The sequence below is a fragment of the Trematomus bernacchii genome, unplaced genomic scaffold (genome assembly GCF_902827165.1).
Source record: "Trematomus bernacchii unplaced genomic scaffold, fTreBer1.1, whole genome shotgun sequence".
Taxonomy (NCBI): Eukaryota; Metazoa; Chordata; class Actinopteri; order Perciformes; family Nototheniidae; genus Trematomus; species Trematomus bernacchii.
In genome coordinates, this window is record NW_022987689.1 from 12,146,458 (window position 1) to 12,161,629 (window position 15,172).

A 15,172-nucleotide genomic window follows, 5' to 3' on the forward strand; every position below is an offset into this window, starting at 1 on the left:
ACCGTGGATGTCTTGAAAGACTCTTTCGCTAAAGATTTTGAAGACATCCGCATTCTTGTGACTCGTAAATACTACGCTTCCTATCTTTCGGTGCGGACTGCGTTCACACCAGAGATGAACCGCTCCAGAGTTCACTTGCAAGCGGTCCGAGACCACCTCTTTTAGGCGGACCAGAGTCCGGTTGTTTAGTTCACTTCAGAGGTCTCGGGCTGCGTTCACACCGACCCAAACGAACCGCACCAAGCGGCTAAACGCACCAGGGTTCGATTCAACCGGACTATACGTGTATAAGGCTGGTGTGAATGTGACCTGAAAGAAGAGAAAACTTCAGCCTAGAATGCAGTGACCTGGATCGATTGAGTTTTTCATTACATTCAGTGTAGCAGCAAATACTTTTAATGTCATTTAATAATATTGTTACTTAGTTACACCATAGGCCTACTGTAAAGGAAAAAATAAAACTACTGAAACAAGGTTGTTACTGAAACAAAGAACTGTCACTTAAAGTTACTAAAACAAATGCTGTAGGCCTACATGAAAAAAAAATACTGAAACAAAGAACTGTAACTCAAGTTACTGAATTAAATACCTGTACATAAACAAATACCAATTACTATATTTTATGTTTATTTTATCCCGCGTTTATTGTGCCCTTTTCATAAAAGAACTGGCCCCAGCCTGGGCCCCCCCAGTACAATTGGTCTAGAACCGCCACTGTTTGTGTGTGCACTTGCTCTGAAGAGAATTCGGTTGCACAATATTCACCCGTTATTACGGTACTGTGGCGTTGTTGCCCTGACAACTCAAATGTGTTAGTCCTCTCTTCCGTGTATCGGGAACAAAAGCTGCACAGCACTAACATTAAAAAGACTGTGTCATAAAAACTACGAAAAACAACCAGTCTGTCTCTCATAAGTGAGTCTTACAACGCTGTTCCAGCTACGGTGACACTTTTTTGTTTTTACTACCGTTAGTATCTGACATTAAATACAAACAGCGTTAAAGATGGAAGCCCCGCTGGAAGACGAGCCTCTCGCCGGAGTCTTAGCGAGGATCGAGGGAGACAAGCTAGCAGCCTCTGACTCAGCTCTCACCTTCCTGTCCAGCATCGGTGAGTTTAATGTCGTGTGCGTCAACTTAGTATGCACCACCTGATTTTGGCACCACCTCAGAATTGCCAATTATCTCAAAAGAGCAATACGCCATTAATCAGAGGTGTAATGTAACTAATGTACTCAAGTACTGTAGCCTACTTCAGTAAAAAATGAAGGTACTGGTAATTTACTAGAGTATTTTACATTATATTATAGGCCTACTACTTTGTACTTTTACTCTACTATATTTGGAAGCCAATTTTTTACTTTTTAACCCACTCCATTTATTTTACAGATTTATAGTTACTTAATACATTCTGATTTTGACACGCAATAAACATGAGTGGGTTAATGGACATTTTATTGGCAGCAATTTTGCTCAGCAGATTTTTGTTCAAAAATAGTTCACAGTTCCAGCTTACTCAATGTAAAGATTTGCTGCTTTGAGTCCTTTTACTCCTTTTACTTTGAGTACATTTTCCTGATTGCACTTAAATACTTTAATTTAAGTAATATTCCTGATGCAGGACTTTTTCTTGAAATTGAGTAATCACAGTGTGGTGTTAGTATACTTTTCCTAAATAATCTGAATACTTCTTCCGCCTCAGCTCGAGACATATTTCAAACTGTCCACTGGTCTCATGTTAAAACTTAAATCTCCCCCACTTCTCTCAGAGCCTGCAGAGCTGCTGAAGTGTGTGTTCCCAGACTCTCTGGTGACTGTGTCGGAGAGCGGCAGAGACCTGGGGAAGTTCAGTGTGACGGTGGAGTTTGCCCGTAGACACCATCAGCCCTGTGTGCTGCTGCATGCTCAGAGCCAGGGAGCCATCGATGACTCCCCCTGTGGCACAACAGTGACAGGTGAGGTCGGGCAGAGGTGGACATCCGTTGTCTTGTCTTTTTACAGATGTGTCAGTATACCTTATTTTAATGTCCGTCGTCCTGTCTGTTTAAGCCTACCTAACCACAGACCTGGAGGTGCTGGAGGAAGATTTCCATGAGTACATTAAGGTGGGTCATTGCACATTTATTTTTATTTTAACACACATAGAAGTGAGAACTCTGTACCATGGTGCTTGACTGCCTTAACTCTCTGTCTGTTTTTATCTTTTAAAACATTGAACCCCGTTTCCAGCTTGAGGACCACAGTTTGGACAGGAGGTGTCACATGGTGCTGCATGACGGACAGATGGTGATTGATAAAGTTACCACTGTAGGAGGGGTGAGTAAAACTATAGAGTAGAAATCAAGTGTCCATAACATTGATTAAACAACACATTATTAGGGTTCAATCATCCCTCATGCCATTACTGTAAAGTGTCATTATTTTGTGTGTGTGTGTCCAGGAGACGACAAAGGAGAGCATTTGTTACCCCATGTCTGCCCTTAGAGGGCTGGTTACAGAGGGGTCCAACTTTCTGCTGATGCGCCTGATCGCTCTTAGGAAGAGGGTGCCAGAAAACATGACCTTCATCTCCTTCAACCATGGTCTACACATCATCCACAACACTTTTGTAAGTTGTTATGCCTGTAAGACATCTTTGTCATTTTCATTGCTCTACTCTGGCTTTGTTCTCAAGGAGCACATGTGTTGCTAACTGTCAAAAAACACAAATACATTTAGGAGCACTGTTAAAAAATGTAAAGTAACACAGTGTATTAATAAACTACATGTTGCATATATTTATGTTGTCTGTGTGTGTCACTGGACATTTAATAACTAAAAGGGACACTAAAAAGTGATGCACACAGCTGGGAACGTAGCATTTTCATAATATGACTCAAACTGTTTCTCTGACTTCAGAGCAAGCTGGGTCGGAAGCAGCTGGAGGTTGGGGGTGAGACTGTGGAGGTATTTGGGCTGGAGAGGATCGTTCACTCTGTGGAGGACAGCCCCACTACCTGGCAGTGCTACTTCCTGGCTGACGGGTAAGCTCAAAGACTACAGGTCCCAATACCCAACACTGTGGATCAAAGAGGGTACTACAGTTAATTTTACACTGTTAGTCAGTCTGCTCTGATTGGTTAGGCCGGCTCAGTTTTGATTGGTCAACTGCTTAGAGAGGTCCCGCCCCTTAGCCTATCACGTACAATGTGTTGGAGTGCTAGCCAATGGAAGTGTGAATGTTACATGGTGATGTCACCATGTTACGGAAGTAAACAAAGGATTCTAATCGAGGCGTTCCGGGGGGGGGGGAACTCTGCAAACCATTTACATGCACAAACAAAATCTAACTACAGACACTAAAAACACTGCTGGAAAGAGAGAAGCCCAAAAAGCAAAATAGGGTCTTCAAATAACTATAATGGCTTGATTAATTAAATTAAACAATTTTTAGTGTTGTAGTGCGATTTGCATGTAGGAAATGAAAAACAAAAGGCAATTGCAATCAATCATGTTTGTAATTTGGCTACCAGTGATGCATATATGGTGTAATTACAAGTGCATTGAATTGTATGTGACTTTTAACCAACAAGCATAAATAAAAAAAAGTGCAGGAAAGAGAAAACACATTCATTGTATTGTTTATATCTATGTTTTTTTAGTTGTATTTCACGTGTGTGTGTGTGTGTGTGTGTATGGCGTACTGAGCGGCCATCAGTAAAATACACAGCATCCTCGACGCGTGCATGCGTTTATTCTCTGTAATTCACTTTGTTAAAGAAGAAAAAATGAATATGACTTCATAAATGATATTTGTTGAAAAGTTTATGTTCTCTGATCAGGCACTTGGCCAGCAGATTGCAGGTAGGATCGCCGGTGACCATGAAGCTTCTGCAGCTGCCATCACATATAGAGAAAGGTATTCACTTTAACACACACGTTACACTATTCTCCAAAGAAACAGAGTAACGTGTAGTGTGTGTGTGTGTGTGTGTGTGTGTGTGTGTGTGTGTGTGTGTGTGTGTGTGTGTGTGTGTGTGTGTGTGTGTGTGTGTGTGTGTGTGTGTGTGTGTGTGTGTGTGTGTGTGTGTGTGTGTGTGTGTGTGTGTGTGTGTGTGTGTGTGTGTGTGTTAGGTTTTGCGAAGATTCCTCTGGTTTGGGAAGAAGACATGCAGATGTGCTCCAAGTTCTTGGACAGAAAGGTAACCAATAGTGTTCTCATGTAGTACATTTATGTAAGGCTAATGGAAAATTATTCTGTTTCCTCCCATACATCTTATATATATTTTATCATCATCTTACCCATAAATCCTATGACTGAAGCAGAGTATAACTGTGTGTTCATGTCTCGATTGGGCAGGAGGAGCTGAAGGCCGACCATGCCTCATACTTGAGACAGCATCCAGAGATCAGAGCCCTCATATCTGACTTCCTGCAGTTTTTGCTGCTGAGGAAACCAGATGACATCTTCCAGTTTGCCAGAGATTACTTCATCCCTTTTGCCTCCCGTCGTCCTCCAAAACTAAGCCTGGAAACCCCCTAACTCAGAAAGAAAACCCAGGGGCTCACATAAAAACAGCCTTTTTATAGCTTTTAAATCAATGATGAATTTTAAAGTTGTCTATCTTGCTATTTTTACCCTGAATAGTAGTTTTGCTTTCTGATAGTGCTTTAAAAAGGTTAAGTGATGTGAATAAAGTGACTTGGTTCAAATATTTGTGCTTTTGTGTTGGTTCCCTGACCTAGGTGAAGCAGTACAGGCATGTCTGAGCAATGCTTGCTGCCAAACAAGAAAGCGAGTTTTCAAAATAAAAGTGTAACAAAAATTACATAATAAAAAGTCGTGTTCTAACCTTCTCCAAATAGTAAAGAAGAACGAGAGCACTATTTACATTGTGTACACAGTCTTAGACCACATTATGTAGGCTAGTGCAGTGTTTGCGTCTTTAGTGACAATAAACACAGGTTTTCTTTTGAAGGTTGTAAGCGGTAGTGACCATTCTTTAACAAAACCGGCACTCTTCTCTGAAAGTGAAACCAAAGTACCAGCGAGCGGCGGGCGCACGAACGTCACACGAAAACGACTTCTACAACTTTACACTTCATTTGTGAATTTTTTCTCCGTCAAAAAGTATTTTTTCAAACTGAATAACAGAAAAGGTAACTTTTTGCTTCGAGGACGTAGACTGACAGTGGTAAGTGTTAACGTCACAAGTTGTCTCAGCTGTGTGTGTTTTGCTAATGTTACAGCCTGTAGCCTACTTCAATGTTAGCTATGTATATGTAAACGGTAAACAAGCTGTGCCTGTGACTGTAACATTATGTCAAAGTTACACTGGTTTGACTTTGCGTTACAGTTGGTGCTGTCAAGGATTAAGTCAAAGAGTACTTATTTTATTTAGTTTAAAGTAAAAAAAACAAAAAAAACATCATGGTTGGTGCAAAATACGTGACGTCACTGCGCCATACACCCTGAGTTTTATGGTTTTAGCAGCTAAAGTCCAGTTAGGGGAATTCTGTTTTTACAACACTACTTTTTTTATTTCCAGCCTTATTTTTTTAAGTTGTTTTACATTTAGGTTGTCAGCTATTTTGAGTCATAAAATTGTAAGAAATAAATACATGTTAGTAGCTACAATGTAAAGTGATGAAAGGGGTATTATTATTATTAAACCAATATCACACAAATACACATTAAAATATGTCTTATCGTTTAAAGTAGGCCTACCTGTCTGAGGAAGTTGACTGCGTACAAGTAAACATTTTAAGAGTTTTATGAGTGTCAAGCAGTCAAAAAACATGTCTAACATGTTCTTAATGTACTTTCTGATATGTTTATGGTGTAAAAAATAAGAATCTCTATAATTACAGCCACATTTAGTATAAAGGTGGTAATTGGCCATTATTTCAAGCTCATGTTATTTATTATTTTCCTTGTTTCTTCTTACAAATGCCCACTTTACTATTAACCCCCTCCTGTGTCTGTGTCTTTACTAGCAGTGCAGTGAGCTGAGCAGCAGGCCTGCAGCTGGTGGATCAGGATGGATAGACTGACGCTTTCTCACATCGATGAGCAGCTGGATTCCTCCGAGGTGGCCGCTCTCTGCTTCTTGTGTCGGGATGTGGTCCACATTAAACGCCTGGAGGGGGTGAGCTCAACATATCTAATACTCAGAGGTGGAATGTATCTAAGAACAGTACTGTACTTAAATACAATTTTTAGATACTGTACTTGAGTAATTTATTTTCATGCCACTTTCTACTTGTCACTTATTACATTTCAGAGAGAATTATTGTATTTTTACTGCACTCTATTTGTCTGATAGCATTCTTTACGCTACAAATTAAGATGATTGCAAAAAAAAACGTATACAGAATTGCGAAAGTTGAGGAAATAATACACTTTTTGTTATATCTTTTTTATTTATTGACTAAGGGCTGGTGCCCCACGAGGACGAAAACGGGTTTTATCTGCATATTTCTCTTGCGTATAGCTCTTTTTGCCACACGAGGCCGTAACTAAACCATAGAAACGGACCCCGCAAACGATAACGGGTCCAAAGGTGGATAGATCTGGGAACGGAGCGCTCTGGGGGGTCATACGGCTCCGTGTGATCGCCTCTATACGATCATTTTGTGATAATGATGACGCAATAGCCCTGTCTCCCCCCACCTCTGCTGCTCACCCCCGCAAAAGTAAACTGCACACTGAATTCAGATTATTTATCTTTATCTCGATATGGACATAAACGCGAGTGAAGTCTAATCTGACAGGACGGAGACACGCAGCTCCTCCTGCTGTGATGCAGCGGGAGTCACACACTTCAAGTCAGATCATCACCCTTAGCTATTTTAATTAGCCTACCTCTCAAACTACCTAAACTAGTTATAAATATGTTTATTTTTTACTGTCGGCCGGGTCACTCATTACTGGATCAGCTGCTGCATGAGACAGACACTAGGAAGAAGAGAGGACAGGCTCCGTGTATTTTATTATTATATATAGTCGTTATTCATTTGTTTTAAAGCTTAATAAATAACAAAGAAGACCTTTGACCGGCACTTTTATAATTTTGTCTGGAAGACTTAAGTAAGTTTTCCCTATTATACTTTCATAGTTTTACTTCAGTAACTTTTTCAATGCACAACTTTTTCTTTCAAATGTTTACAATGTGGTATAAGTAATTTGACTTAAGTATTGGATCTGTGCATTTCCTCCATTTTTCTCAACCCTGCTTCTGAGGGAAAGTTGTCTTATTGACCCCTAACTATGGACACTTTTGTCGTTTTTTTATAATTGTAAACTATTTGCTACATTGACTACAAAACAAATGTTGTATGGTCAAATATGTAGTTTTCTCATTTTAACAGTAATAATGACTTTAATATAATGTCGGCTTCATCAAGCAAAATGCTTCATATTCAAGACAAATTAGAAAGTAGAGACACAGTAAGCATTTATTATTTTTGGGCGAAAATTATTTCTCTACCTTCAAACACCACTTCACTTGCTTTTTACTAAAATAAACATTGTGAGAAGCTCCCTTTGGGTCATAACTTATCTTCCATCATTGCTTGGACAACTTTCTCAGCTGTTGCATCTTTTGTGAGTTCTCCAAAGTTTCTTTTTGTGTTTCTCGGTTGTTCTAACACAGATCACTGATGCAAAAAGGCTCTTTGTGAGACTCGAAGAACAAGGTCTGCTGGAGGACTATTCCTTCCTCTGTCAGCTGCTCCAAACTATCCGGCGAGCCGATCTCCTCAACCGCCTGGAGACGGACAGCAGGCGACCAGAAGAAACCGACGCAAGTCCTGTGCTGTCAGAATACAGGTACATATTTACTGTAACCGGGGGAAATAACAGGATTACAAATACAGTTTGTTCGGCAAAGTCTGTATCCCTAAATATGTCTGTTGTTTTTCTTGTTTGTATTTCACTATAATCCTCTTTCTGTCAGGGTGGCGCTGTACAAAATCTATGCGGACATGACTGAGGAAAACTTTGAAAAGTTGAAGTTCCTTTTGAGTGACAAGCTGGGCAGAAGACAAACTGAGGCATGCAAGGTGAGAACAAACCCACATAATCATGATAAACCACAAGATTAAAATGCTGCTATTTACTATTATTTGGGGGGAGATAAAACAAATACACGTGCATTTGTAATAGAGAAATGCATGACAAACTGGAAAGAGAAAACGGAGGATGTTTACTTTATTATTACATGATTTCTTAATTATAGGCATGGAACAATTTTCCGACACTAAGCTAAACCATCGACAAAGCTGTTGTGATAGCCCTCTGAATAATGTGTGCTACACAGAAAATCCGATACAATCCATTAGCCTTACTATCCATCAACAACTGTCATCTAGACATAGGGTACACCTATTGCTGAGTTAGATCTGCTATTTACACTGGAGTTATTTCTTAATTCCATATAAATATATTATATAATTCCTATTTTGAATCAGAATCAGAAACAGGTTTATTGCCATGTAGGTTGACACATACGAGGAATTTGACTTGATGTCATGGTGCATACATAAAGTTAAACAAAAATTAAAAACAAAGATAGAGAATTATTTTAAGAAAACTATAATAACATAAAAAAATAATAAAAAATAGTCAATTATTAGCAGTATTTACATACAATAAAATATGGAATAAAATTTGCCAGTAATTAAAAAATACTCAGATTTTCACATTTGCACAATGTTGCTCTTAACATTTGTGTTTTCAATGTTGCTCACTACTCGAAGTTCTGGGTGTGAAAGAGTTTAAATAAATAAAAAGCCGTATTTCATAACTAGTCTGTATTTCTTGCTTTGGGGGAGTAGGAATAATTGTTTCACAATTACAGATGTAGCGCGTCATTTCGGGCAGGGCCGTGGCAGGTATGTAGCAGGCCCTCGATGAAAGGGAAACTCCCAGGATGACAGTGAATACGTGTCAGACTTGTTACGCCCCCTTGATAAATGATATGGAAACCAGTTACAATGGCTCATCGATCCACCAGGTGGTAAAAGTAGAAAATTACTAAAGCATGACGTTTTCTAGATGGCTAGGTTTAATGCATCAATAAGGAACAGTTTAGTTCGTAAAGAAATGGAAAACATTTGAAACTGATTGGTCTGGGTATCAGCAAATATGGGAAACTAAAAAGTAGTATCAAGCTATTCCTACTATCACCGTGCATTCATGGACATGAATACTGACTTCTTTGAACATTTTACTGTGTATTTATATAGTTTGATTGTTTTTGTGCACTGCAACAATACTTTTACTGAAGTCATAATAATCATTTCAGGATTTCTCCTCTGTTAATTGCAGACAGCACTGGATGTGTTTGCTGAAATGGAAAAGACTGGTTTTCTGTCAAACACCAATCTCCGTGACCTGCATGAGATACTGCAGGAGATAGATCAACAACTGGCTGCAATCACACAGCGCTATGTGGAAGGTATGAAACCCACACACAAGCACATACACATTTAAATTTGAAATGTTCAACCCAACTTTCCTTTGTGCTTTTATAGTTTAAACTTATAAAAAAACGAATTGTGTTTGTTCTACAATTTATACAGATAAAGTAATTTATAAAAGAAGACAGGCATGTGACATCTTTAGATGAGCCAAGAAGTGTGTTTTGAGAGAAGGTCAGGCAGAGGCAGGTTGTGTGCTCTGCGCTATCTTCCTGCAACCATAGCATGCAGCACACAGACTGTAGTGAAATGCAAAGAAATTGGGGAGTTTTCCTAAAATACATGGAAAAATGTGGCATCAGCAGAAAACTAAGACAAGTTTCTGAGTTCACTAAAGATGCAATGCCCATATCAGGAAAATAACTGTCAAAATGAAATAAAAAGAAGGGAGATATGAAACAGTGCTTCATTGATAGGGGTTGTAACATGTTTACCACTGTCAGTCAGTGGTTGGCTGCACGTGGAGTCAACACAGGCTGTTCTCTTTAAGAAAACAACTCTTTGGCTTTTGATCATTTTCCCCCCACAATGTTTTTACTGGGATTTTGTTCATACAACAATGTAAAAACAAACATGCTTCGTCTGTATAATACAAGATAATTATTCGAAAGAAGTATCCATAAAAAAAAAGACACACTACTACACCGTCTCGTCAACTGCACCAGCACGGCATCTATTCATCCTCTTGAACATCAGATACATGTAGATCCTTTGCATAATCAATGAAAGGCCTCCATCAATTCTCAAACATTTGCCGTCTAGAACTTAATACATAGGATATATTCTCCAATGGGAGACAGCATCTGTCCCAACCAATGAGTGATGCTTGGGCTTTGAGCCTTTTTCCAAAACAATGCAATACAGGTTTTGGCGTACAGCAGACTTTTACTGCCGTTTTAAAAGATAAAGTGTTGGCAGTGTAGTCAGAAGTGGACCTCTCGCCTTCCAACCAGGGGTGTCAACGACAACGTACTTTGTCAATTTGAAAAATGTTCAACTTTATGCCAATAATTTAGAAATCATGTTATAAAGTGGAACCTCTGATGTCTATTACCAGTTAGTAAATACTAGTATTTGAAACTTGCCAATAATCATGATTAATAACAATCATTATTCTGATTAACGCATTTTTGATTCAATTGATACCACTACTTCCAAGATAATAATATCCATGATATGATTGTGCTCACTTTAGGGGTAACCCAGCCGCTTCCTCGCAGATTATCTTCTCATCTCAGCATGGATAACCAGGTGTGTATTCAATTGTGTTTGTATACAGTTATTCCTTTATTGAGCCAGTTTACTGAGGACTGGAACTCTGTTTTCTTCCAACAGGGGGTCCAACCCACCACCCAGCCAACACAACCTGTCGATGTGTCGATATCTGAGACTCAGCCCAGCGGTAAGTCTGTTATTTTTCACTGTATTACAAACTCACAGCCATTTAATAATTACCCCGAAAGACTTCCAACTTTTTGCTTCTACAGATATTCAATGTAATTGTTATCGTACAAATACAAGAGTCCACTGTTTTTGTTTTTCAGATGGAGAAGCGAGTGTTTGCACCGATGCAGAACCAAAAACCTCCTCCTCTCTTCCCGATCAGGTAACCATTCCCCCAAACCAAAATACCCCTCCCTCCTTTGTTCTTTTTAACAACATCGTTTATAATTTGTCTATGTGGATCTGCTTGTGTCCCTTAGACAGATTACTACGCCCTGACTCATGTGCCACGTGGTTTGTGTGTGGTCATCAATAATGAGGACTTCCCGGGAACAGTGATGTCAAAACGAAATGGGACGCAGGCGGATGTGGGTATGTACCATTGTATTTGAAAAAACATGTGGTCTGATTTTCAATTCAGTGTTCAAGAGGCCCTTTTCGGGTTTCTCCTTTCCTGTTGTATTTTGTAAAGGGTTTTGTGTATGTAAATGGCTGCAAAGGCTAAAATCCAAAAGTTCACTCACACCCTGCCGGAAACTCGATTGTAGCCCTCTGTTTACTTCTGTAACATAATGTATAAATAAAATGTAAAGTATAAAATAATAACAATCCACTCGTATGATTTAATTTGTCTCTTTCATGTGACACAGGGGCTCTGCGCACAGTGTTCACCGCTCTCGGCTTCACTGTGCTGGTGCGCGACAACTTGACAGCAGGTGATATGAAACTGGAACTACAAAAACTGTGCAGGAGGAGTTTTTTGGATGAGGATGCTTTGGTGAGCAGCCCCACACACCTTAAGACCATACATTCAGTGACTGCTATGTGTACTTTATTTTATATTGTTTAAAGGAATAGCTTTACAGTTGGAATGTTAAATGAGAAGATCAATACTTATTTTATATCTTTATGGAAAAGATAAAGTTACATCCAAAAGCAAGAATAAGTCCGGCACCTAAAACTACAACTTGTAATTCTTACACTTTGGTTATTGTACAGGCAACCAAGATATAATATGTGGGCAGAACCAGGCTGGCATATTCAGTATTTTAGCAAACACAAGCTAACTAGCTAGCTGCTTGCTATAAATTGACATGCATCTCTTGAAAAGTCTCTTGACCTTAGATCGAAAGAGTACAGTTCCTAGATGAAAATTCTCACAACACGGTTAGAGGACTATTATCAGTTCATGATTTCTTAAAAAAGACATTGCTGTTGTTTTTTCACTCTTTGAGCTCCACAAGCCGAGTGCAATCTAGTTTCCATTATATTATAAAGGCAAGACAATTGAGTTTCATAAATAGAATTACAGGTAGGAAAGAAAATAATAAATATTCATTTTGTGGTGAAACTCAGATTTTATTAAGAAGACCCTTTATTTATCCCCAAGGGGAAATTCAGTTGTTCGCTCAGTTGTTATTACACACAGTACAATAATCACACATGTACAGGACAGGGCCTATACAGAGGAGGCCTGCATACATATACATAGATACATATACAAACATATGCATGTCTGCACAAACTAAAATATTCAATGTAATAATAATAAATTCCTGAACATATTGTCCGTAATAATTTTTCTTCATACTTTGGCCGACAATCGTAAAACCGTTTTAAAAACGCATTTTATGTGTTATAAAAAAGGTTTTGAAAAGTCTCAAATGTAACTTACGATGTGGACGTGAGAGTGGTATGAATCTTCTCATTTAACTTTCAGCATAAAAGCAAAGAGTGTATTTTACAAAATGTTGAACTAGTCCTTTAAAACAATAGTCCTGTCAAAAAAATGTATTTGTAGTGTCATAGGGAATCATATCTAAATCCAAGTTAAATCAAGAAACAGTTTTCTGAAAACATGTCTGCTTCTAATCTCAGGTGATATGCGTGCTTTCCCATGGAGAAAAAGAATGCGTGCTTGGGACTGACGGGAAGCCGGTGTTCCTGCGAGAGCTGTCCCAGCCCTTCTCCAGCAGGATAGCTCCCACCTTGGCCGGGAAGCCCAAACTGTTGTTCATTCAAGCGTGTCAGGGGAGCGGCTACCAGAGAGGATCCATGCCCTGTCCCCCAAAGGCAAAACAGGAGCAGGAGGAGGGAGAGAGCCGCCTAGAGGAAGACGCTGGTCCCCTGCGTGGAGAGACGGTGCCTTGGGACGCTGACTTCCTGCTGGGCATGGCCACCGTGCCGGAGTGCAAGTCGTTTCGAAACACTACCACGGGCTCCATCTACATCCAGGAGCTGTGCAAGCAGCTGACAAAGTCTGCTAGTAGCAGGTGAGAGATGCCTCCATGCAGAGTTTGAAAGTCTTTAAAACCAGGCTGGACCCTAGCTTAAACTCTTTCATAAAGGACAAGCACTCAGTAGGTGCGTTTTCAAATAAAAAAAAACAGAGTGGAGTGGAATTGCCAAACATTTTAGAAAATGTAAATATTGCAAAAGACCTTGGCTCAGCTACGCAGATGGATTTGTCTCAATATTGTGTGTACAGATCAACAATCATTGTGGTAATGTGTAATCTGTAAATGTAAAACCCCTTCCACAATGCAAAACTATTTTTAAAATGTAAACTCCCAGAAATATTTTGCTCATATAAATCAGATCTGCTAATACACAAACAAATTTCACAGATACAAAAATATTTCTATACATTAAATGTATTCACGGGTAAATTGAAGAGTATATGTGATCATTTTTCTAGCATTTACAATAAAAATGTGTAAATCCAGTTTTTATTTATAGAACAAAAACCCCATTTCAGTCACACAACTCACGTGTTTCTTAATATGTTTATTAGAAGCAGCATATAGTTTGAGTTTGGCGTCTAGGCTCGGGCCTCATCACACAGATGTACATAGAACATTGAGTGATGATTAGATAACTATCCCCCGAGCCTACAGGTGGATGCTGGGATGGAGCTGGGGTGGTGGTGGGGCAGGCAAGCAGCAGCAACATGAAACACAACAGCAGGAACTTGAACATGACTTGCAGCAGTAGCAAGTGAACACAGCAGTGGCAGCAGCAGCAGCATTAGCGAGGCGGAGGCAGGCAGATCTGGCAGCTTAAATAGAGCGGCAGGAGAATGTGTTTGGTTGGTTGTAAGAGGGACGAGGCGCGTCACGTGTTAATGTATAATTGGTGCTCAAGTTGACTGCCTGAACTAGCTCGCAGGCTTCGCCCCATTTGTGGATCTCAATTCTTGGTCTGTGGATTTGCATTTTTAACACAAAAGAGAAATTCTAGGTGTGTCACTGAAATTGTTGAATAGTAGAGGAGAGAGTGGAGGCGTGTGGCGCAGTGGATAGAGCCTTGGTGTTGGGATCAGGGGGTCACAGGTTGAAACCCCACTGCAGTCAGCATGTCGTTGTGTCCCTGGGCAAGACACTTCACCCCAAATTGCTCCTGTGGGGATTGTCCACAGTATTGAGTATGTAAGTCGCTTTGGATAAAAGCGTCTAACAAGTAACATGTAATGTAATGTAATGTAGTATGTTTGCACATTTAAAAGTAGGAGCATGGTTACTGCTGCTTTTTGTTTTTAAACAACAAGCGGCAAGTAAAGCATGTTCATTATTTTTTTATGTAAATGTATCATAGTGACTAAGAATTGGGTGTTTACTGGTCTGTTCACACAACTAATATTGAGACAAATCTATCTCCACAATCAGCTTAATGGAAAACTAGGTGTATCGATAAAAGCAAAATGCGGCAGAGAGATTTTGTGACTTTTTGATGGAGCAACTTCACTTTTTCCACAAAATAACATAGACTATTCCTCTTTTCTCAAATTTGGGACCATATTCGATGTTTTTGAATAAGAATATAGCGACAATTTCAGCAACATTTATCATTTGTGACATTTTTCCTCTTTTTTCTGTGCAGCACGGATAATGACGACATACTCACTGTGCTGACACGTGTGAACAGGGAGGTCAGCAAAGGAGAATATTTTATCTACAAACAGATGCCAGAGCCCAAGTACACCCTCACCAAGAAGCTCGTCCTCAAGTGTGTGTGAGCTGACCGGGACAATGTACAACGCTGAAAATATTCCAACTTTTCATAGGCCTGACTGGTTAACTGTGTGTCTGACTGTGTGGCTGTGTGTGTTTTTATTCTCGCTGTACAGCTGATTGGATGAATTTGAATGTCAGTGTTTTTGAAGTTATCTCGAGAAGGGGATGTGTTTTGATCATGCCATATCAAATGTATTTTTGGAAATGTTGGATGATTCCCATTTATTCTGGAAAAAATAAACAATAAGACATTT

The 15,172-nt window shown here is 39.5% G+C and overlaps 2 protein-coding genes across 3 annotated transcripts; both read left to right on the forward strand.

The window, feature by feature from the left end:
• The first annotated feature begins 839 nt into the window (after window positions 1-839).
• catip (ciliogenesis associated TTC17 interacting protein) lies at window positions 840-4,667 on the forward strand. The gene is made up of 9 exons (XM_034138064.1): window positions 840-1,111; window positions 1,770-1,955; window positions 2,050-2,105; window positions 2,230-2,316; window positions 2,441-2,608; window positions 2,899-3,023; window positions 3,822-3,898; window positions 4,114-4,181; window positions 4,340-4,667. Exons 1-9 carry the CDS (start codon window positions 1,006-1,008, stop codon window positions 4,520-4,522), a joined length of 1,056 nt encoding a protein of 351 aa, XP_033993955.1. The 5' UTR covers window positions 840-1,005; the 3' UTR covers window positions 4,523-4,667.
• A 345-nt stretch (window positions 4,668-5,012) lies between these two features.
• On the forward strand, window positions 5,013-15,172 carry casp8 (caspase 8, apoptosis-related cysteine peptidase). Of its 2 annotated transcripts, none has more exons than XM_034138120.1 (12): window positions 5,013-5,174; window positions 5,977-6,128; window positions 7,635-7,810; window positions 7,938-8,043; window positions 9,311-9,440; window positions 10,658-10,713; window positions 10,798-10,864; window positions 11,007-11,068; window positions 11,166-11,277; window positions 11,556-11,683; window positions 12,784-13,178; window positions 14,785-15,172. In XM_034138120.1, the coding sequence occupies exons 2-12, from the start codon at window positions 6,021-6,023 to the stop codon at window positions 14,918-14,920; spliced, it is 1,476 nt and encodes a 491-aa protein (XP_033994011.1). In that variant the 5' UTR covers window positions 5,013-5,174; window positions 5,977-6,020; the 3' UTR covers window positions 14,921-15,172. The 2 variants fall into 2 exon arrangements, with proteins under 2 accessions (XP_033994011.1, XP_033994012.1); XM_034138121.1 differs by having other exon boundaries at window positions 5,021-5,174; window positions 5,980-6,128.

What these genes read in the sequence shown, in the direction of transcription:
- casp8 (XM_034138120.1), top strand. Translation starts at nt 6,021, where the DNA reads ATGGATAGACTGACGCTTTCTCACATCGATGAGCAGCTGGATTCCTCC. An exon ending in TGGGACGCAGGCGGATGTGG is followed by an intron (nt 11,278 to 11,555) that starts GTATGTACCATT and finishes CATGTGACACAG; the next exon opens with GGGCTCTGCGCACAGTGTTC. An exon ending in TTTTGGATGAGGATGCTTTG is followed by an intron (nt 11,684 to 12,783) that starts GTGAGCAGCCCC and finishes TTCTAATCTCAG; the next exon opens with GTGATATGCGTGCTTTCCCA.
- catip (XM_034138064.1), top strand. Translation starts at nt 1,006, where the DNA reads ATGGAAGCCCCGCTGGAAGACGAGCCTCTCGCCGGAGTCTTAGCGAGG. An exon ending in ACATCATCCACAACACTTTT is followed by an intron (nt 2,609 to 2,898) that starts GTAAGTTGTTAT and finishes CTCTGACTTCAG; the next exon opens with AGCAAGCTGGGTCGGAAGCA. An exon ending in GCCATCACATATAGAGAAAG is followed by an intron (nt 3,899 to 4,113) that starts GTATTCACTTTA and finishes TGTGTGTGTTAG; the next exon opens with GTTTTGCGAAGATTCCTCTG.